The sequence below is a fragment of the Microcaecilia unicolor genome, chromosome 3 (assembly GCF_901765095.1).
Source record: "Microcaecilia unicolor chromosome 3, aMicUni1.1, whole genome shotgun sequence".
Lineage (NCBI taxonomy): Eukaryota > Metazoa > Chordata > Amphibia > Gymnophiona > Siphonopidae > Microcaecilia > Microcaecilia unicolor.
This window is the reverse complement of record NC_044033.1, coordinates 80,053,865-80,076,422: the sequence shown is the minus strand read 5'-3', so window position 1 is coordinate 80,076,422 and position 22,558 is coordinate 80,053,865. Positions and strand designations below refer to the sequence as shown.

Sequence of the window (22,558 nt, the reverse complement as noted above, 5' to 3'; positions counted from 1 at the left end):
CAATGACCTATTACTGGCTAAATCCAGAGGTCAATATTCCATCCTCATTCTTCTTGATCTTTCCGCTGCTTTTGACACTGTCGATCACAGCATACTTCTCGATACCCTGTCCTCACTTGGATTCCAGGGCTCTTTCCTTTCCTGGTTCTCTTCCTACCTCTCCCTCCGTACCTTTAGTGTTCACTCTGGTGGATCCTCTTCTACTTCTATCCCTCTGCCTGTCGGCGTACCTCAGGGTTCTGTTCTTGGTCCCCTCCTCTTTCTATCTGCACTTCTTCCCTTGGTTCATTAATCTCATCCCATGGCTTTTCCTACCATCTCTATGCTGATGACTCCCAAATCTACCTTTCTACCCCTGATATCTCACCTTGCATCCAAACCAAAGTTTCAGCGTGCTTGTCTGACATTGCTGTCTGGATGTCTCAACGCCACCTGAAATTAAATAGACCCAAAACCGAGCTTCTCATTTTCCCCCCAAACCCACCTCCCCGCTCCCCCCGTTTTCTATTTCTGTTGATGGCTCTCATCATTCTCCCTGTCTCCTCAGCTCGAAACCTTGGGGTCATCTTTGACTCTTCTCTCTCCTTCTCTGCTCATATCCAGCAGATTGCCAAGACCTGTCGTTTCTTTCTTTACAACATCCGTAAATCCGCCCCTTTCTTTCCGAGCACTCTACCAAAACCCTCATCCACACCCTTGTCACCTCTCGTTCAGACTACTGCAATCTGCTTCTTGCTGGCCTCCCACTTAGGTCACCTCTCCCCTCTCCAGTCGGTTCAAAACTCTGCTGCCCGTCCCGTCTTCCGCCAGGGTCGCTTTACTCATACTAACCCTCTCCTCAAGACCCTTCACTGGCTCCCTATCCGTTTTCGCATCCTGTTCAAACTTCTTCTACTAACCTATAAATGTACTCACTCTGCTGCTCCCAGTCTCCACACTCGTCCTTCCCTACAACCCTTCCCGTGCACTCCGCTCCATGGATAAATCCTTCTTATCTGTTCCCTTCTCCACTAGTGCCAACTCCAGACTCGCGCCTTCTGTCTCGCTGCACCCTACGCCTGGAATAAACTTCCTGAGCCCCTACGTCTTGCCCCATCCTTGGCCACCTTTAAATCTAGACTGAAAGCCCACCTCTTTAACATTGCTTTTGACTCGTAACCACTTGTAACTACTCGCCTCCACCTACCCTCCTCTCTTCCTTCCCGTTCACATTAATTGATTTGATTTGCTTACTTTATTTATTTTTTGTCTATTAGATTGTAAGCTCTTTGAGCAGGGACTGTCTTTCTTCTATGTTTGTGCAGCGCTGCGTACGCCTTGTAGCGCTATAGAAATGCTAAATAGTAGTAGTAGTAGAGAAGTCATCATTTCAGGAGATGGATTCAGAAGCACGAATGCCTCAAGGCTTATGTCCACGCAGTCAGCTTCAGAACGTTGGAGGTGCGTTTTATTATGTAGGATATATATATATATATATATCAACTTATTTCTAAATACAGTTTTAAAAAATTACTTCATTATCTTCTTGAATTCTTATGTTGTCACCAATATCACTGACTAAAACAATGTTTATACCAAATAGAAAGTATGTAACCTTTAAAAACCCATTCATAAACTTCATCAGGAGACCATATTCATATTCAGCCTCTGATCTTGGTGAGGCACACTGCTTAGTGCTCATCAACATCCAATATTTCTACCTCACTTCCAAGGGGTGTTTTGTTGGTACATAACACTAGTAAACTAACTCTACCCTTGGCTCTTGCACCTGATATTATCTGCAGCAATTCAAAGCCATAAGTAAGAGTCTCCGAGCCATGATGTATTATGAATTAATATTGTAGTAGCAGGTGAATATTTTTCTCAAACATTTTTTTTATATTCTTTACGTGTTTCAGTTTGTTGGTGCCTCGCTCATGCAGTTATTATTATCCCTCTCTATCACTGTCAGCTATGCATAGTGATGTGGAGGCGTATTTTCAAAGCACTTAGACTTACATAGTTCCATAGTAGCCTAAGTACTTTGAAAATGAGCCCCATAGTCATGTATGAAAATATGCCAGCAAAGACTGCTTAATTAAAAGGAAGTAATATCTTCTTTTATTATGTGCTTTCTCATTCAGGTGCGGGCACTGAATAATGAAGGTTCATTAAACCTTTTAGGACTGGAGACTATTAGGTTAATATATTTCAAAAATAAGATAGCAGGTAAGTGGGGGAAAAATGTCTGAATAATGTCTTTATATTTTCCCAAGTCCAGTGGCAGAGGGAAAGGAGCTTAATCATAGGTCATTCCTGCAAATCACAGTTAAATACCACAAGTAGCAGCAATATGGTGATATTCCATTTCCTTATTGCCCTCACCAGCCCAGACCTTGTGGGTTACATTCATTAGCTAGCAGATGGAGACAGAGAAGTAAAAAAAAGTCCTGCGTGCTTTGCTGTGTAAGGATACCATGCAGCATGATGTCATCAGTATTTCCCTATCTCCAGCAGATGGATAACGAGCTAATTGTGCAACTTCTGAGACAGTTGGGAACCTGAACTCCAGTTGAACTGGGGGTGTAAAATCAGAGCTCCATATAAAAAATAGAAAAAGAAATAAGGAAGAAATTAGTTTGGATTGGAGCTGGAGTGTAACTCAGAGGCGTCTGAGTCCCCCCCCCCCCCCCCCCCCCAAATCTACTCTCTCCAATGGCTAAAGCTTCTTTTGCGTAGTAAGAGGTTGAGGGTAATACGGATATCTAGCTATTTAGAACTTTGTAATGCTTATTCTCTGCTGGTAAGCCAGTATATTTACTCACTCTGCAGATGATGGGAGAACCTTTAGTAGTGATGGCTTTCCTGAGGGAGCTCAGGTTTCGTCTAACCTTTGTTGCTGGCAGTGAATTTTTGAATTCCTCGAACTATTTTGGGCCACATCACTAGACTAGATATATTACAAGCTCGACCCCCTGATGGAAATGCAAGGTGTTCTGGTGGAAGGTACTGTATCTGTGCGCTGTTTCTTCAGTAGCTTACAGAAGCAGTTTGTATTCTTCCAGTTTTAGCACTTTGCTTCTTTTTTTTATTTTTTTTATTTTTGTTACATTTGTACCCCGCGCTTTCCCACTCATGGCAGGCTCGATGCGGCTTATATGGGGCAATGGAGGGTTAAGTGACTTGCCCAGAGTCACAAGGAGCTGCCTGTGCTTGAAGTGGGAATCGAACTCAGTTCCTCAGGACCAAAGTCCACCACCCTAACCACTAGGCCACTCCTCCAGTAGAGGACTGGAAAAACCACCAAAACCGGGGATTCTTGTTGTATAAACTAGATGAGAAAGGTGAAGATTTATACCATACTGAATTCCCATGAACTACAAAAAATATAACATACAGCACTGACAGTTAATTTTCAAGGCAGTTTTTTCATGTATATATGTATATAGGGACATGCTCATATATTTCCAAGGGACAATCACAGACTCGCTGGTCTTCAGATTTGTCCAGGAATATATTCATAGCATGACTCTACTTTAAAGTAATGCCTCCAAGTGCTAAATAAACATTTTTTGTGCAAAAGGTTCTATGAAGCTGTCACTTAACTTGCTAGGTAACAGGGTGAAAACGGGTCCTGAAATAGTAACATAGTAGATGACGGCAGAAAAAGACCTGGACAGTCCATCCAGTCTGCCCAACAAGATAAATTCATGTGCTACTTTTTTTATTTGTACTGTCCTCTTCAGGGCACAGACCGTATAAGTCTGGCCAGCCCTATCCCCGCCTCCCACCACCAGCTCTGGCACAGACCGTATAATTCTGCCCAGCACTATCCCCACCTCCCAACTACCAGTCCCGCCTCCCACCACCAGCCCCGGCACAGACCGTATAAGTCTGCCCAGCACTAGTCCCGCCTCCCCACCACCATCCCCGGCACAGACCGTATAAGTCTGCCCAGCACTAGCCCCGCCTCCCAACCACCAGCTCTGCCACCCATTCTAGGCTAAGCTCCTGAAGATCCCTTCCTTCTGCACAGGATTCCTTTATGTTTATCCCACGCATGTTTGAATTCCGTTACCGTTTTCATCTCCACCACCTCCCGCAGGAGGGCATTCCAAGCACCCACCACCCTCTCCGTGAAAAATACTTCCTGACATTCTTCTTGAGTCTGCCCCCCTTCAATCTCATTTCATACCCTCTCGTTCTACCGCCTTCCCATCTCCGGAAAAGGTTTGCGGATTAATACCTTTCAAATATTTGAACGTCTGTATCATATCACTCCTGTTTCTCCTTTCCTCCAGGGTATACATTTTCAGGTCAGCAAGTCTCTCCTCGTACGTCTTGTAACGCAAATCCCATACCATCCTCGTAGTTTTTCTTTGCACCGCTTCAATTCTTTTTACATCCTTAGCAAGATACGGCCTCCAAAACTGAACACAATACTCCAGGTGGGGCCTCACCAACGACTTGTACAGGGGCATTAAAACCTCCTTTTTTCTGCTGGTCACACCTCTCTCTATACAGCCTAGCAACCTTCTCGCTACAGCCACCGCCTTGTCGCACTGTTTCATCGCCTTTAGGTCCTCAGATACTATCACCCCAAGATCCCTCTCCCCGTCCGTGTCTATCAGGCTCTCCCCACCTAACACATACGCCTCCCTTGGATTTCTACTCCCTAAGTTCATCACTTTGCATTTCTTCGCATTGAATTTTAATTGCCAAACCTTAGACCATTCTTCTAGCTTTTTCAGATCCTTTTTCATGTTTTCCACTCTCTCCGGGGTGTCCACTGTGTTACAAATCTTAGTATCATCCACAAATAGGCAAACTTTACCTTCTAACCCTTCGGCAATGTCACTCACAAAAATATATTGAACAGAATTGGCCCCAGCACCGATCCCTGAGGCACTCCACTACTCACCTTTCCCTCCTCCGAGCGAACTCCATTCACCGCCACCCTCTGGCGCCTGTCCGTCAACCAGTTCCTAATCCAGTTCACCACTCTGGGTCCTATCTTCAGCCCATCCAGTTTATTTAAGAGCCTCCTGTTCATGGTCCATGGTCCTGTTCATGGTCCATGTTTCACCGGAGCTGTTTCCAGACACCCGCTGGCTGATCTTTAAACCTTTAAGTGAAAAGTGTCCCTCACGTGCAGGACTTTTAACTCAAAAACAGACTCAGTGAGCCTTAAGTTTGCAGGCAGCCATCTTTAGCAATATGCTAGTTTTGTAGCTCCTAGGGCCTGGCAACAGGACCAGCATCTAAGCGCTCAATTTTATTTGGTTCCTGGAAGGAGGGTGAGTTCATAGGTTGAACAGTTTCTGCATTGCTTCCTTTTCAAACATTTCTGGAATGATTTCAGGAGACCATGTTACTAGGTGCACTTACCCCAGTATACCAGCCGTCTTCACAATCCAGTACCTTTTTAATTAATAGCAGGATCCTTGGTGCCTTTGCTTGCTGCCTTTCATTCAGGTTAGATCAACCTTGCCTTCTTCATTATGAATGACACTGTTTCAGGATGGTAATTCTTCACATTTTCTGTTGATCCTTATACCTGCATTGATCACCCTTGTCAAATCCATGTTCTTGGAGCAGGCCTTTCGATACATTTCTTGTCAGGGAAGTGGATCTCCTCCCTTTGTTGGCCTGTAGGTTCAAGTAAAAGGGCAAATATATAAGTTATGTGGAGGAGGGGCGTAATTGAACGAGATGCCCAAGTTGTCATGAGGGCATCCTCACAGGACGGCCCCCGTAAAGGGCGGGCAACCCGTATTATTGAAAACAAGGTGGGCATTCCATCATTCGTTTCGATAATACGGTAGGGGACGCCCAAATCATGACATTTAGGTCGACCATAGAGATGGGTGTCCTTAGGTCATTTTTGAGGTGGTCGTCCCCGGTTTTCAGCGATAATGGAAACCGAGGACGCCTATCTCAAAACGACCAAATCCAAGCTATTTGGTCATGGGAGCACCCTAGGAGGCACTGCAGTGGACTTCACAAATTGCTCCCAGGTGCATAGCTCCCTTACCTTTGGTGCTGAGCCCCCCAACTCCCCCCCCCCCCAAAAAAAAACCCCCACTCCCCACAACTGTACACCACCAGCATAGCCCTAAGGGGTGAAGGAGAGCACCTACATGTGGGTACAGTGGGGTTTGGGGGGCTCAACATTTATCAGCACAAATGTAACGGGGGGGGGGGGTGGGCCTGGGTCCGTCTGCCTGAAGTGCACTGCACCCACTGAAAACTGCTCCAGGGTCCTTCATAATGCTGTGATGGAGCTGGGCATGACATTTGAGGCTGGCATAGAGGCTGGCAAAAACTGTTTTTAAATTTATTTTTTTTTTGGGTGGGAGGGGGTTGGTGACCCCTGGGGGAGTAAGGGGAGATCATCCCCGATTCCCTCCGGTGGTCATCTGGTCAGTTTGGGCACCTTTTCGAGGCTTGGTCGTGAAAACAAAATGGACCAAGTCGGCCAAATGCTCGTCAGGGACGCCCTTCTTTTTCCCATTATCGGCCGAGGACGCCCATCTCTAAATCACGTCCCAGTCCCGTCTTCGGTACTATGCCGACATGCCCCCATGAATTTTGATCGTCCCCACGACAGAAGGCAGTTGAGGATGCCCAAAATCGGCTTTCCGTTATGCTGATTTGGGCGACCCTGAGAGAAGGATGCCCATATCCCGATTTGTGTCAGAAGATGGGCGTCCTCATTTGAAAATTCACCTGATAGGATCTCCCTTCCTGACTCTTTGAATCTTTCCTTACAATCTTTGATTTATGGAGGACAAATTCATATCCATTTACTTGCAAGTTTCTTTATGTACATCTTTCACCCTTCTCTGCTTTCGCTTGTCTAGTTTTTCTCTGTCTCTCTGATCTTCCTCATGTGAATTTTCTTTTACAGATTCTTCCAAGAGTTTCTGTACTTGTGCCGTTTTCTCCTTAGCATGTTTGTGACTTCTCTTTTAAGCACTTGTTGAAAGTAATAGCAAACTTCTCACCTCTAGAGGTTCTTCCTGATACCTAATTATATCTAAAAAATTTTGTTTGCATGCAGGAACCCTCTTTTTTTTTTCTCCATTCAAAATATTTCTTTCCAAATGGATTAATGTGAAACTTCCATATCATCAAGCTGATCAATCCATAGACTGGTGGGTTGTGTCCATCTACCAGCAGGTGGAGATAGAGAGCAAACTTTTGCCTCCCTATATGTGGTCATGTGCTGCCGGAAACTCCTCAGTATGTTCTCTATCTCAGCAGGTGGTGGTCACACACAGCAGCAGCTCTGGCTAGGCCTCCAAGCCTAATTTTTAGGTTTTGTTGAGTGCCTGGGGTTGAGGGCTCTTTTGAGCAAGTGCAAACCTGGTGGTGCCAGGTCCCTCCTTTTCTCCCCCCTCCCGCTGGCTCCGTTAAAAAAAAAAAAAAAAAAAAATTTTGAACGTCCTTAAAGGCGTTTATTTCGACGTTTATTTAAGCGTCTATTGCAGCTACTCACTGGGACACCAGGTCGTTACAACTCGGAGCGGACAGCAGGTAATTTTTACCTTTTTATAGCGGGCAGGGGGTTCCCCGATTCTTCTCCTCGTGGCATATGGCGTCGGAGGGCGAGGGCGCAAAGGGTCGCTCCCCGGGTCGCTTGAGCGCTTCTAGAGGGGATGCGGGGGTCTTAAAGCCTGATTCGCCCTTGTTGGGTGACAGTTTCGTGACCGATGAATGTCCCGGTCCTTCCTCCGGCGTGGCGGTTTTTCCCGCCATAAACGCCCATCCCCCGCTCCTCGCCTCCGCCATCTTGGCCGGCCACGCGGCTCGGACGGCTTCTTCTTGGGCCGCCCTTGAGGTTGGAGACATTAATGCCATGAACGCCCTTAATTTGGGCGACGGCACAGAAGCGGCTAAAGTTAAGAGCCGTTCTTCCCGCGCGGCTCCTTCGCGGAGTTTCGCGCCGGACGCCATTTTGGATGCGCAGCATGTCTCTCCCCCGCTATTGCTAGCGCCGGTTGAGGGTGCATCTAGGGCTGTTGCCCAGGCTGCGGAAGTGCACAGTCTGGGGGGTTTCTCCCCCGAGTTTGTTTTGCTGCTGCATCAGGCCTTCCTCATGCACAACGCTGCCCCTGCTCCCTCGTCTGGTAAAGAGGTTGAGGTTCCCAGAGGTAAACGCCCTCGGGTTGATTCCCAGGCCTTGGAGGAATTTGTCTCCTCCGATGTAGATGAGGGCAGCGTGTCTGAGGTCTCCCAACGGTCCTTTGCGGATTCCTTGGAGGAGACGGTTCCCCCGCTCGGATGGAGCGGATGACCCCTCTGCAGCGCGGCTTTTTAGCTCAGAGGATTTGCCAACCTGTTGTTACAGGCCATGGACACTTTGAAGATTTCCTCTCCGGAGGACGTCTCTCCCTCAGCCCCTGTTGGCTCTGCCATTATGCTGGGGACGAAGCGCCCGCCTAGAACCTTCCACGTGCATGATGCCATGCACACCTTAATTTCGGCTCAATGGGATGTCCCAGAAGCGAGCCTTAAAGTGGCTAGGGCTATGTCCCGCCTCTATCCTTTGGCTGTGAGTGAACGTGAAGCCTATCTGTGGCCTACCGTGGATTCTTTAATCACTGCGGTGACTAAGAAAACGGCGTTGCCGGTGGAAGGTGGCACGGCCCTAAAGGACGCCCAAGACAGAAGATTGGAGGCGGCCTTAAGGTCGTCCTTTGAGGCGGCTGCTTTAAGTTTGCAGGCCTCAGTTTGCGGCTCCTATGTGGCCAGGGCGTGCCTGACTATGGTGCAGCGGGCTTCCCCCTCGGATCATTCCTTGAGGGCTGATTGGCCGGCCCTGGAATCGGGCTTAGCCTATTTGGCAGACTTGCTGTATGATGTCTTGAGGGCCTCAGCGAAAGGCATGGCTCAGACAATCTCTGCGCGGCGGTGGCTTTGGCTGAAACATTGGTCTGCTGACCACGCCTCTAATTCCCGCCTGGCTAGGTTGCCTTTTAAAGGCAAGCTGCTCTTTGGGGTCGAGCTGGACAAAATCGTGACCGATCTCGGCACGTCTAAGGGCAAGAAATTACCAGAGGTCAGGGCTCGGGCTAGTACTCGTCCCAGTACCTCCAGAGGACAGTTGCAGGAAGCCCGTCGGTACCGCCCGGGCAAGTCGGGTTCCTCTGCCCCCTCTTCCTTCAAGAGGAATTTCTCCCCCAAGCAGCATTCCTTTCGCAGAGACCGCCGTCCCGGAGGTGCTCCCTCCGGTCCTCCCCCAGGGTCTCGTACCCAATGACGGGGTCTTGGTCCACGCCCCAGTGCAGATTGGAGGACGGCTGTCCTCGTTTCTGGGCGAGTGGACCACAATAACTTCAGACGCGTGGGTGCTGGAAGTCATCAGAGACGGCTACAAACTAGAGTTCTGCCGACCCTTAAAAGACGGGTTTGTACTCTCTCCCTGCAAGTCTCCGGTCAAAGCTGTGGCAGTGCAGCAGACCTTGGACAATCTGATCCGCCTGGGCGCGGTCGTTCCGGTGCCAGAAGGTCAGCTTGGCAAAGGACGTTACTCCATTTACTTTGTGGTACCAAAGAAAGGAGGTTCTGTCCGGCCTATCCTCGACCTCAAAGGGGTCAATCGGGCCTTGAAGGTGCGGCATTTTCGCATGGAGACTCTCTGCTCTGTTATAGCGGCAGTGAAGGCAGGAGAGTTCCTGGCATCCTTGGACATCAAGGAAGCGTACCTGCATATTCCCATCTGGCCTCCTCATCAACGCTTTCTGCGTTTTGCAGTCCTGGGACGACACTTCCAGTTCAGAGCCCTCCCTTTCGGGTTGGCTACTGCTCCGCGGACCTTTTCCAAAGTAATGGTGGTCATCGCGGCCTTCCTACGAAAGGAAGGAGTACAAGTCCATCCTTATCTGGACGACTGGTTGATCCGAGCCCCCTCTTATGCAGAGTGCGGCAAAGCTGTGAACCGGGTGGTTGCTCTTTTGAGCTCCCTGGGGTGGATCATCAACTGGGAGAAGAGCCAGCTGCGCCCGACTCAGTCCCTGGAGTATCTGGGAGTTCGATTCGACACCCAAGTGGGCAGAGTGTTCCTGCCAGACAATCGGATTGTCAAACTTCAGGCTCAGGTGGACCAGTTCCGAGTAGCCTCTCCTCTTCGGGCTTGGGACTATGTGCAGCTGTTGGGCTCTATGACGGCCACGATGGAAGTAGTGCCCTGGGCCAGGGCTCTTATGAGACCACTACAACACTCTCTGTTGCAGCGCTGGACTCCGATGTCGGAGGATTATGCTGTGCGCCTTCCCTTGGACCCAGCAGTGCGCAAGGCGCTGAGCTGGTGGATGCAGACAGACAAGTTGTCTGCGGGAATGCCTCTGGTGACCCCAGAGTGGATTGTCGTCACGACGGACGCCTCGTTGTCGGGCTGGGGAGCCCACTGCTTGGGAAGGACAGCGCAGGGGCTCTGGTCTCCTGCAGAGGCAAAGTGGTCTATCAACCTCCTGGAACTCAGAGCCATTCGGTTGGCGCTTTTGGAGTTCATCCCGGTACTGGTGTTGAAGCCTGTACGGGTACTGTCGGACAATGCCACGGCTGTGGCCTATGTCAACCGCCAGGGAGGTACCAAGAGCGCCCTCTAGCCAAGGAGGCTATGAATCTTTGCCAGTGGGCGGAAGCGAACCTGGAGCAGCTTTCAGCGGCCCACATTGCCGGAGTCATGAATGTCAAGGCGGACTTTCTCAGTCGCCATACCTTGGAGCCCGGAGAGTGGCAGCTATCTGCTCAGGCGTTCTTGGACATCACGAAGCGCTGGGGCCAGCCGAGCCTAGATCTGATGGCGTCATCGGCCAATTGCCAAGTGCCGCGCTTTTTCAGCAGAGGACGGGACCCTCGATCCCTGGGAGTAGATGCTCTTCTCCAACAGTGGCCGACACAAGAGCTTCTCTATGTGTTCCCGCCCTGGCCCATGTTGGGCAGGGTGCTAGACCGGGTGGCAAAGCATCCCGGCAGGGTAATCCTGGTGGGTCCGGATTGGCCCAGGCGTCCCTGGTATGCGGACTTGATCAGGCTCTCAGTCGACGATCCTCTGCGGCTGCCAGTGGAGCAGGGCCTGTTACATCAGGGTCCCGTGGTGATGGAGGATCCCTCCCCCTTTGGTCTTACGGCCTGGCTATTGAGCGGCAGCGTCTGAGGAAGAAGGGCTTCTCAGACAAGGTCATCGCCACTATGCTGAGAGCGAGGAAGCGCTCTACTTCTACTGCTTACGCCAGGGTTTGGCGTATCTTTGCAGCGTGGTGTGAAGCAGGCTCACTTTCTCCCTTCACTGCTCCAATTGCTTCAGTGTTGGCGTTCCTGCAAGAAGGTCTGGAGAAAGGCCTGTCGCTCAGTTCCCTTAAAGTCCAGGTAGCGGCTCTGGCTTGCTTCAGGGGCCGCCTGAAGGGTGCTTCCCTGGCTTCGCAGCCAGATGTGGTGCGCTTTCTCAAGGGAGTTAATCACCTGCGCCCTCCTCTGCACTCAGTGGTGCCTGCGTGGAATCTCAACCTGGTACTAAGAGCATTGCAGAAGCCGCCTTTTGAACCCTTGTCGAGGGCATCTCTGAAAGACCTGACGTTGAAAGCAGTCTTTTTGGTGGCTATCACTTCAGCCAGAAGAGTTTCCGAGCTCCAGGCGCTCTCATGTCGAGAGCCTTTCTGCAGTTCACTGAGGCAGGAGTGACTATTCGCACAGTGCCTTCCTTCCTGCCCAAGATTGTTTCTCGCTTCCATGTGAATCAGCAGCTCTGTCTCCCTTCCTTTCGTAGGGAGGACTACCCAGAGGAGTACTCTGCTCTTAAATATCTGGATGTGAGACGAGTCATCATCAGATACTTGGAAGTGACCAATGATTTCCGGAAATCGGATCATCTGTTTGTCCTGTTTGCAGGTCCTCGTAAGGGTCTGCAGGCTGCTAAGCCTACAGTGGCAAGATGGGTCAAGGAAGCCATTGCAGCGGCTTATGTGGCCGCGGGGAAGGTGCCGCCTATCCAGCTGAAGGCTCACTCCACTAGAGCTCAGGCGGCCTCGATGGCAGAGGCCGGGTCCGTCTCCTTGGAAGAGATATGCAAGGCGGCAACTTGGGCTTCGGCTCATACATTCTCCAAGCATTACCGTTTGACTGTGGCTGCACGGGCGGAGGCCCGGTTTGGAGCTTCAGTGTTGAGGTCAGGGATTTCAATGTCCCGCCCTGGGTGAGTACTGCTTCGGTACATCCCACCAGTCTATGGATTGATCAGCTTGATGATATGGAAGGTAAAATTATGTATAATCATACCTGATAATTTTCTTTCCATTAATCATAGCTGATCAATCCATAGCCCCTCCCAGATATCTGTACTGTTTTTATTCTGGTTGCATTTCAGGTTCAAGTTTAGTCTTCAGTTACTTCAGAAAGACTTCGTGTTCAAGTTTTTCACTTGGATTCTTCAAGAGTTAAGACGAGTTTGTGTTACAGTGAGCTGCTGCATTCCTCTCCCCTCCGTTTTACGGGGCTGGATTGAGACTTAAAATTCTGCCGGCACTCCCTCCCGCTTCGTGCGGCTGTAGGGCAGCTTTGTACCCCTCCCGCTTCGGCGGTGTTAGGGTCAGTCAGCTCCTCCCGCGGTTGCGGTTGCAGGATAAGCCAGATCCCCCCGCATCGGCGGGTGTGGTGTCCCTCCCCCGCTCCGCGGGGATGAGCTGGACAGATTCCCCTCCCCCACTTGTGTGGGGATGAGCTGGGTTAATTCCCCTCCCCCGTTTCGGCGGTGGTGAGCTGGGCAGAGTGTCCCTTCGTGGGTGTAATTCTCTAAGTGCTGAGTCCTGCGGATGGAGCTTTGATATCGACATACTGAGGAGTTTCCGGCAGCACATGACCACATATAGGGAGGCAAAAGTTTGCTCTCTATCTCCACCTGCTGGTAGATGGACACAACCCACCAGTCTATGGATTGATCAGCTATGATTAATGGAAAGAAAATTATCAGGTATGATTATACATAATTTTACCTTTCTTCATATACTGTTAATAGTGCTTCTTCTGAAATTTCCTAACTTGTTCCCAAGCATGTTCCTCTGTCACAGATGCAGTTCACATCAGAGCTTCCAATATGTCTATACAGTTTCATATCAATATTTCTTCTTGCATTTGCATGTTTTTTTTTGTAGGTAAAGGTTGAAGCGCATGCATATTCTGCACTTGAGCAGTTTTTGAGATCCTACCTATCAGGGACACACTGCTTTGCTGCCTCCCACAGGTTCTGGACTGATCTGGTGAATACACTAAGGAAAGAGAAATTAGGTATTACCTGCTAATTTTCTTTCCTTTAGTCCCATCAGACCAGTCCAGAATCCCTCCCGAGTATCTCAGAACCTACACCTTTCAGGTTCTGAACTGAATAGGCCAATTGGGCTACTAATTCAGGGTGCAGTAGTTAAAGTAGTCTGCAAGTGAGAAAAATATGTCGAGGAATACTTGGAGGAGTCCAGGTTCTTTTCCTCTTACTCTCCCCTTGTTTTCCTCTTGTAGGGATTTTCTCAGGGCTGAAGATGTATGCTTTTGGTACGACATTTACTTGAAATAAGAAATTATTTGTTCTGTTGCTTTGGTCTTCAAAATACTGATAACATCATGTTGCATGATACCCTTTAGGGCAAAGCATATAGGACTTTTTACTTCTCTCTTTCTATCCACTGGTCAACAGACATAATCCACAATTTCAAGACTAGTCTGATGGTTCTAAAGGAAATAAAATTAGCAGGTAAGACCTAATTTCTCCTTATTGAAAATAAAATTACCTGGCATGGCCAAGTTTCAGCGTACACCTGCATCAGGGGCATGAATTCATATCTTTGAAACAGTTATAAACATGATATTTTTACATGAACAGATCTCACCATACTGCATATAAAAATGCACATAAAAACATAATTATTGGAAAACAAAGATATGATTGATCAGCTAATTAAAAATCAGTTCTTGTGGAGTCACGTGACACCATGTTTCGGGGCAACAGCAACTGAGCTGAACTCTGGCGAACCCTCCCAAAACCTGCTAAACGTCTGCTGATATAGAATCTCTTGCCAAAAATGTTTGTGCGCTGAGGTTCCATAACCAATTGTACATGATGGGCTGCACCAGTGGACTAACGGACTGAGCCAGCAAAACACCAAAGGTGCTAAAGACTGGGACATACCTGGTATGGCGTCCAACATGGCACCCGCATCCAGCCCAGGGGGCCTGTCTGTGAGTTCCAAGTGGACTACCAAGATAGTAATGGAGGTCACAGCAACCCTAGAAGCAGCCCTCGACAAAAAGCTCCAGAGGATCTGTGACAGGGCGGGGGAGGCCAATGATCGCATCAACACTCTTGAATTGGATCTGACAACATCAGCAGCGTACAAGCTCTCTGGAGGATCACACTCAAAGTATGGCGCATACCCAGGAGTCCCTGCAAAAAACATTCTGGCGTTGGAACAAAAATTAGATAACTTAGAAAATAGATTGCGCCATAATAACTTGTGCCTGGTTTGGCTCCCAGAGTCCATACTGGGGGGAGAGTGAGCTCTGTGACTTTTTGGAAACTTGGTTGCCAGGGGAGACCAGGCCAGATCATTCCACGTGTAGAGGTCTCATCGAATGGGACAATGGAGGTTGCCCCAGGCCGGTCATCTGTCAGGTGCTTAATTTTGCTCACAAGCATGTAGTTATGAGTGCCATCCAGGCTAGCAAGCAGTTGGCATACCAAAATATAAAAATCCTTTGCTTTCAGGATTATTCAGCCACTGCGCAGGCACATTGCTGGGTGTTCACACCAGTGTGTGTGGCGCTGTTTGAACGGAAGATCAGATTTGCTCTACTTTATCCTACAAAACTCTGGGTGAATAACGAGGGCCAAATAAAACTGTTTTAAAAACTAGAGGATGCAACAGCTTTTTTGGCCCAACTAGATGCTCCCGACAGGGAGTGTGAAGCTCCCAAGTGACTGCAGGGGAATCCCTTTGGAGTACAAAGTTGGCCCCCGACCTAGACAGGCAACAGCTTGGAAAGGGTAGTGTCCGCTGAAAGGAGTGGACACTGCAACTGCTTGTAAGGGGTCTGTTGGCTTGTTGGGTTTCTGCTTTATTTTGGTTGGTAGGAAAGGCATGCAATGTTTTATATTGTGCACATACTATTTATTTGAAATGCTTGTTGTTAGGTGGTATGAGTAGAAATTGCACTTTTCCCTGGAAGAGGTGTTTGGAGAGATGCCATTGTGGAGCCTTTGCCAGGGAGGTTGTTTTGATGCAGGAGTGAGGAATGTTATAGGGAACTGGGCTCAAGTGAAGAGGTCATAGAGACATGAAATAGGGTTTGGGTTTTTTCAAGAGGTGTGGGCATTATACATAATGAGACCAAGAGAGGGTTACAGGGGTTAAGGTGGGGGGGGGGGGTTAGTTTTTGTAATTATGATTGAGAAGGGGGGGTGTTTGTTACATGGGTGGGGCAGTTAGGTAGGGGAGTATGTGTGCTCTAGTGGGTAGTTTGGCTAGGGGATCCTTCATGCATAAGATTTTCAGTCAGTCAGTGCTTTTTCTGGGAGGCTGGGTGAGGGCTGGGTGTCTGAGCCTCCATTTTTTTTTTTAGTGAGATATGCTGGTGGTCTAGCATCCATTGTTTTAGTTGGGAATGTCCTCTTCGAATATCGGTTCCTGGAATGTAGCGGATATTAGTTCCCCAATTAAGCAATCCAAAATTTTGCAGGAGTTAAAAATGAAACAGAAGCTGCTATTGAGACAGACATGGGGAAGCAACTGCTTGCCCAGAGATTGGTAGCATAGAATATTGCTGCTAATTGGGTTTCTGCCAGGTACTTGTGACCTGACTTGACCACTGTTTGGAAAACAGGATACTGGGCTAGATAGACCATTGTCTACTCTTATGTTCTTATATAGCCTGTCTCCAGGAGACCAATCTCTCTGAGTTGGAGCATCTTAAATTACTTAGGATGTGGGTGGGAAGGTCCTTTTTGCTGTGGTACCACTCATAGTGCTGGGGTGGCTATTTTGCTTAGCAAGCATCTCCCTTATACAGTGCAACATATGGAAAAGGATAGCACAGTCGTTACCTGCTTATATATTTGCATATTCAGGGCACTGAGCTGGTGTTGCTCAGTGTATATGGTTAAAGTCTGTAGTCCCAATTTACATAAGCTGCTGGTGGTTTGGGGAGACTTTAATGGTGTTATGATCCTCAGATGGAACGGGCTTGGCCCTCCCAGGGCGTTCTAGGTCTGCTTATGGCTGCAGCGCTTTTGCAGGGTATTAGATCTTGTGGACGCTTGGCGGGTATTTCATCCACTGGATAATGATTTCACTTATGTTGCTAGAGCTCACCTTACTGTGTCACATATTGATTATGTGTTTGTAATGTCAAGGTGGTTCGATCCGGTGTCTCAGTGTGATATAAGGCTCCTCATCATTTCAGACCATGCGAAGTTAAGTGCAGAGCAGCACAAGTTTCAGGTAGGGGAAGGGGGGTTCTCAGCTGGTGCTTTCCCCCTTATTTGTATAGAGACCCACATTTTAAGGAATTTTTGTTGGTTAAATGGAAGCATTATGTTGAGGACAATGCTGAGCACGTGATTGATGCAATGTTGTTTTGGGAAACTGCTAAAACAGTCTTCTGGGGGGAAGCAATAGCCTATGTAGCTCATAAACGGAAACAGGCTGCTAGGGAATTGTTATATTTGGAGCGTCAAATCAAGGCCTGTAAAGCTCAGTGGCTCCAGACTGGGACGAAAGAAGCTCAAGATAACTTGCAAGGCTTTGAATTAAAAAAATCCATGAGAAAGTGACATGATCTTACCTATATTACTGCCATAAGCTGTATGGGAATCATATGAGTAAGCTATTGGCTCATTTGGTCCAGCCATAGCAAGGCCCAAGATTTTATAAAAGTTTAGTGTGTGAGGGGGAGACCATCACAGACTGCTAGCATATTTTAATTGCATTAGCAAATATTTTCAATCATTTTACCAAAGTAGAGACATTCTGGGGAAGCTATTGAGGATTATCTAGCATCCATTGAGTTTCACCAATTTGGGGAGGAGGTGGTTCAGTCCTTGGGGGATCCTATTTCAGCATACGATATCTTGGCTGCCTTTGAACAAATGTCCCTATCCAAGGCTCTAGGACCTGATGGCTTTACGGCCAGGTTTTATAAACTCTTGCAAGATCAGGTCTCGCTGGCCTTGAAGGCTTATTTCCGGTGAGTACTAAAGTAGCAGGCCTTACCTGAATAAGCAAATCGTTCTGTAATTGTTATGTTGCCTAAACCTGTTAAAAATCACTCCTTATTAGAATCTTATTGCTCAATTTTGCTAATAAATTTTGAATTAAAATTGCTTGCTAAGATTCTAGCTTCATGTCTGGCACAGTTTCTCCCAGGGGTGGTACATATGATTCTCCGAGGACAAGCAGGCTGCTTGTTCTCACGACTGGGTGACGTCCGCGGCAGCCCCCACCAACCGGAAGAAGCTTCGCGGGACGGTCGGCACGCAGGACACGCCCACCGCGCATGCGCGGCCGTCTTCCCGCCCGTGCGCGACCGCTCCCGCCAGTTACTTTTTTTCCGCGACTGGAGAGAGTTGTGCAATTGCCTCTCTCTCTGTTCAGCCGCCGGATTTTTCGACCGCGTTTACGCGGATCGTCGCTTTTGGATTCCCGTTCGGTTTCCTCTTTTCTTTTGTATTGTTTAAAAAAAAAAAAAAAAAAGGGATTTCGCGCGTGTGGAGCACGCGCTCCCCTTTTCCCTCGCTTCTAGCGGGGACGCCACGTTGCGGCCTAGTGGCCGCTCGGTCGGTTTGTTTTTTCGTGGTGTGATTTTAGCCACCATTGCCGACTTTGACTTCGCCGACGCGATTTTTCCGTCGATGTCCTCGAAGGTCCCGAGTGGATTTAAAAAGTGTGGTCGCTGCGGCCGGCCGATCTCGCAGACCGACACCCACGCTTGGTGCCTCCAGTGCCTCGGGCCGGAGCACAATCTCAAGTCGTGTGCTTTGTGTCTCGGTCTCCGGAAACGGACTCAGGTTGCGAGGCAAGTTCTACGGACCGTCTTTTTGGAACTTGCGCCGGCCCCTCGACGTCGACCTCGACGGCATCGGTATCGAAGGCCGGTTCTTCGGTACCGGTATCGATGCCCGAGACATCGGCACCGATGGCAGCGACCCCAGGAGAACAGGTCCCGTCGGCCCGCCGGTCCGCCGGTGAGAGTGGGGTTGAGAGGCCGCGTGGGCAGTCGGCCCCGGTCACTCCCTCAGCTCGTGAGCCACGGGACCGAACCCTGTCGGACCCGGTACCTCGAGACCGAGGGGGATCGACCTCCTCCTCCTCCATTCCCTCCGGCGCCGGTGACGTGCACCGGAAAAAGGACAAAAAGCGCCGTCACCGGGAGCCCTCGGTGCACCCTGAAGAGGAGTCGACGCTGAAGCGTCATCGCAGAGAGGAGAGATCTCCGTCGGTGGTGGAGGTACCGACGCGTCGGGGTTCCGGCACCTCGGTGCCGTCTCCTGGCCCCCAGCAGCTTCTGGCACCGACACCCTTACCGGCCCCACCGCCTTTCCCGGCAGCGGGCCTGGACGAGTGCCTCAGAGCCATCCTTCCGGGGATCCTGGAAGGGCTGATGCGCCAGGCTGTGCCGGCGTCGGGGGTGCTTGCGCCCCCGACGCCGATGACTGTGGCGCCGGCGAGCTCTAGCCCGGCGCCGGGGCTGTCGACACCGCCGCCGCTTGCGGTGCCGGTCTCGACCGCCACGCAGGTGGAGTCCCCGTCGACGTCGATGGAGGGAGCTCCGTCCCCGCCGGCGCGGGAGTCCACCGCTCGACGACACCGAGACCTCGGTGCCTCGACGTCGAGCCGGGCCCGGTACCGGACTCAGCTACATGAGCTAATGTCCGATACCGAGGATGAGGACTCGTGGGGGGAAGAGGAGGACCCGAGATATTTCTCCTCAGAGGAGTCTACGGGCCTTCCCTCGGACCCCACGCCGTCACCGGAGAGGAAACTCTCCCCTCCTGAGAGTCTCTCCTTTGCCTCCTTTGTGCGGGATATGTCTATCAGCATTCCCTTCCCCGTGGTCTCTGTGGAAGAGCCGAGGGCCGAGATGCTCGAGGTCCTCGACTATCCATCACCACCTAGAGAGTCCTCCACGGTACCGCTGCACAATGTCCTGAAGGAGACGCTGCTTCGGAACTGGGTGCGACCATTAACTAACCCCACCATTCCCAAGAAAGCAGAGTCCCAGTACAGGATCCACTCTGACCCAGAGCTCATGCGGCCCCAGTTGCCCCATGACTCAGCGGTCGTGGATTCTGCTCTCAAGAGGGCACGGAGTTCGAGGGATACCGCCTCGGCGCCCCCGGGGCGGGAGTCTCGCACTCTGGACTCGTTTGGGAGGAAGGCCTACCAATCCTCCATGCTCGTGACCCGCATCCAATCCTACCTGCTCTATATGAGCATCCACATGCGGACCAATGTGCAACAGCTGGCGGACCTGGTCGATAAGCTCCCGCCGGAGCAGTCCAGGCCATATCAGGAGGTGGTCAGGCAGCTGAAGGCGTGCAGAAAGTTCCTGTCCAGGGGGATTTTTGACACCTGTGACGTGGCATCTCGTGCTGCGGCCCAAGGTATAGTGATGCGCAGGCTCTCATGGCTGCGTGCCTCTGACCTGGACAACCGCACCCAGCAGAGACTGGCTGACGTCCCTTGCCGGGGGGATAACATTTTTGGTGAGAAGGTCGAGCAGATGGTTGACCAACTGCATCAGCGGGAAACCGCTCTCGACAAGCTCTCCCACCGGGCGCCTTCAGCACCCGCCCCCACGGGCGGGCGTTTTTCCCGGGTCCGGCAGGCTGCACCCTATTCTTTTGCGAAGCGTAGGTACAACCAGCCGGCCCGAAGGCCTCGTCAGGCACAGGGACAGCCCCAGCGCGCTCGTTCCCGTCAACAGCGTGCGCCTAAGCAGCCCCCTGCGCCTCCACAGCAAAAGCCGGGGACGGGCTTTTGACTGGATCCACGGGAACATAGCCGCCCTACAAGTGTCCGTACCGGACGACCTGCCGGTCGGAGGGAGGTTAAAATTCTTTCACCAAAGGTGGCCTCTCATAACCTCCGACCAGTGGGTTCTCCAAATAGTGCGGTGCGGATACGCCCTGAATTTGGCCTCCCTGCCTCCAAATTGTCCTCCGGGAGCTCAGTCTTTCAGCTCCCATCACAAGCAGGTACTTGCAGAGGAACTCTCCGCCCTTCTCAGCGCCAATGCGGTCGAGCCCGTACCACCCGGGCAGGAAGGGCAGGGATTCTATTCCAGGTACTTCCTTGTGGAAAAGAAAACAGGGGGGATGCGTCCCATCCTAGACCTGAGAGGCCTGAACAAATTCCTGGTCAAAGAAAAGTTCAGGATGCTTTCCTTGGGCACCCTTCTGCCAATGATTCAGAAAAACGATTGGCTATGTTCCCTGGATTTAAAGGACGCATACACTCACATCCCGATACTGCCAGCTCACAGACAGTATCTCAGATTCCGCCTGGGCGCACGGCACTTTCAGTATTGTGTGCTGCCCTTTGGGCTCGCCTCTGCCCCACGAGTGTTTACAAAGTGCCTCGTGGTGGTAGCGGCCTACCTGCGCAAGCTGGGAGTGCACGTGTTCCCATATCTCGACGATTGGCTGGTCAAGAACACCTCGGAGGCAGGAGCCCTCCGGTCCATGCAGTGCACTATTCAACTTCTGGAGCTGCTGGGGTTTGTGATAAATTACCCAAAGTCCCATCTCCAGCCTACTCAGTCTCTGGAATTCATAGGAGCGCTGCTGACTTCCCAGACGGCTCAGGCCTACCTTCCCGAAGCGAGGGCCACCAATCTCTTGGCCCTGGCTTCGCAGACCAGAGCGTCTCAGCAGATCACGGCTCGGCAGATGTTGAGACTTCTGGGTCATATGGCCTCCACAGTTCATGTGACTCCCATGGCTCGTCTTCACATGAGATCTGCTCAATGGACCCTAGCTTCCCAGTGGTTCCAAGCCACCGGGAATCTAGAGGATGTCATCCGCCTCTCCACCAGTTGCCGCACTTCACTGCTCTGGTGGACCATACGGACCAATTTGACCCTGGGACGTCCATTCCAAATTCCGCAGCCCACGAAAGTGCTGACAACGGATGCATCTCGCCTGGGGTGGGGAGCCCATGTCGATGGGCTTCACACCCAGGGTATGTGGTCCCTCCAGGAAAAGGATCTGCAGATCAACCTCCTGGAGCTCCGAGCGATCTGGAACGCACTGAAGGCTTTCAGAGATCGGCTGTCCTGCCAAATTATCCAAATTCGGACAGACAATCAGGTTGCAATGTATTACGTCAACAAGCAGGGGGGCACCGGATCTCGCCCCCTGTGTCAGGAAGCCGTCGGGATGTGGCGCTGGGCATGCCGGCACAGCATGCTTCTTCAAGCCACGTACCTGGCAGGCGTAAACAACAGTCTGGCCGACAGACTGAGCAGAGTCATGCAACCGCACGAGTGGTCGCTCCATTCCAGAGTGGTACGCAAGATCTTCCGAGAGTGGGGCACCCCCTCGGTGGATCTTTTCGCCTCTCAGACCAACCACAAGCTGCCTCTGTTCTGTTCCAGACTTCAGACACACGGCAGGCTAGCGTCAGATGCCTTTCTCCTTCATTGGGGGACCGGCCTCCTGTATGCTTATCCTCCCATACCTTTGGTGGGGAAGACCTTACTGAAGCTCAAGCAAGACCGAGGCACCATGATTCTGATAGCGCCCTTTTGGCCCCGTCAGATCTGGTTCCCTCTTCTTCTGGAGTTGTCCTCCGAAGAACCGTGGAGATTGGAGTGTTTTCCGACTCTCATTTCGCAGAACGACGGAGCGTTGCTGCATCCCAACCTTCAATCCCTGGCTCTCACGGCCTGGATGTTGAGGGCGTAGACTTCGCTGCGTTGGGTCTGTCTGAGGGTGTCTCCCGGGTCTTGCTTGCCTCTAGGAAGGATTCCACTAAAAAGAGTTACTTTTTCAAGTGGAGGAGGTTTGTCGTCTGGTGTGAGAGCAAGGCCCTAGAACCTCGTTCTTGCCCTGCACAGAACCTGCTTGAATACCTTCTGCACTTATCGGAGTCTGGCCTCAAGACCAACTCAGTAAGGAATCACCTTAGTGCGATTAGTGCTTACCATTATCGTGTGGAAGGTAAAGCCATCTCTGGAGAGCCTTTAGTCGTTCGATTCATGAGAGGTTTGCTTTTGTCAAAGCCCCCTATCAAGCCTCCTACTGTGTCATGGGATCTCAACGTCGTCCTCACCCAGCTGATGAAACCTCCTTTTGAGCCACTGAATACCTGCCATCTGAAGTACTTGACCTGGAAGGTCATTTTCTTGGTGGCAGTTACTTCAGCTCGTAGGGTCAGTGAGCTTCAAGCCCTGGTAGCTCATGCTCCATATACCAAATTTCATCACAACAGAGTAGTGCTCCGCACCCACCCAAAGTTCCTGCCGAAGGTGGTGTCGGAGTTCCATCTTAACCAGTCAATTGTCTTGCCAACATTCTTCCCCAGGCCGC

The 22,558-nt window shown here is 50.7% G+C and overlaps 1 protein-coding gene across 1 annotated transcript in view; it reads left to right on the top strand.

Moving 5' to 3' along the window:
* Nucleotides 1-22,558, top strand: part of LOC115465558 (serine/threonine-protein kinase MRCK alpha-like) — an 806,479-nt gene that overhangs the window by 701,374 nt on the left and 82,547 nt on the right. The window contains 1 exon segment of the mRNA XM_030196108.1: nt 2,124-2,208. Within this exon segment, the coding sequence (XP_030051968.1) occupies nt 2,124-2,208 (85 nt within the window).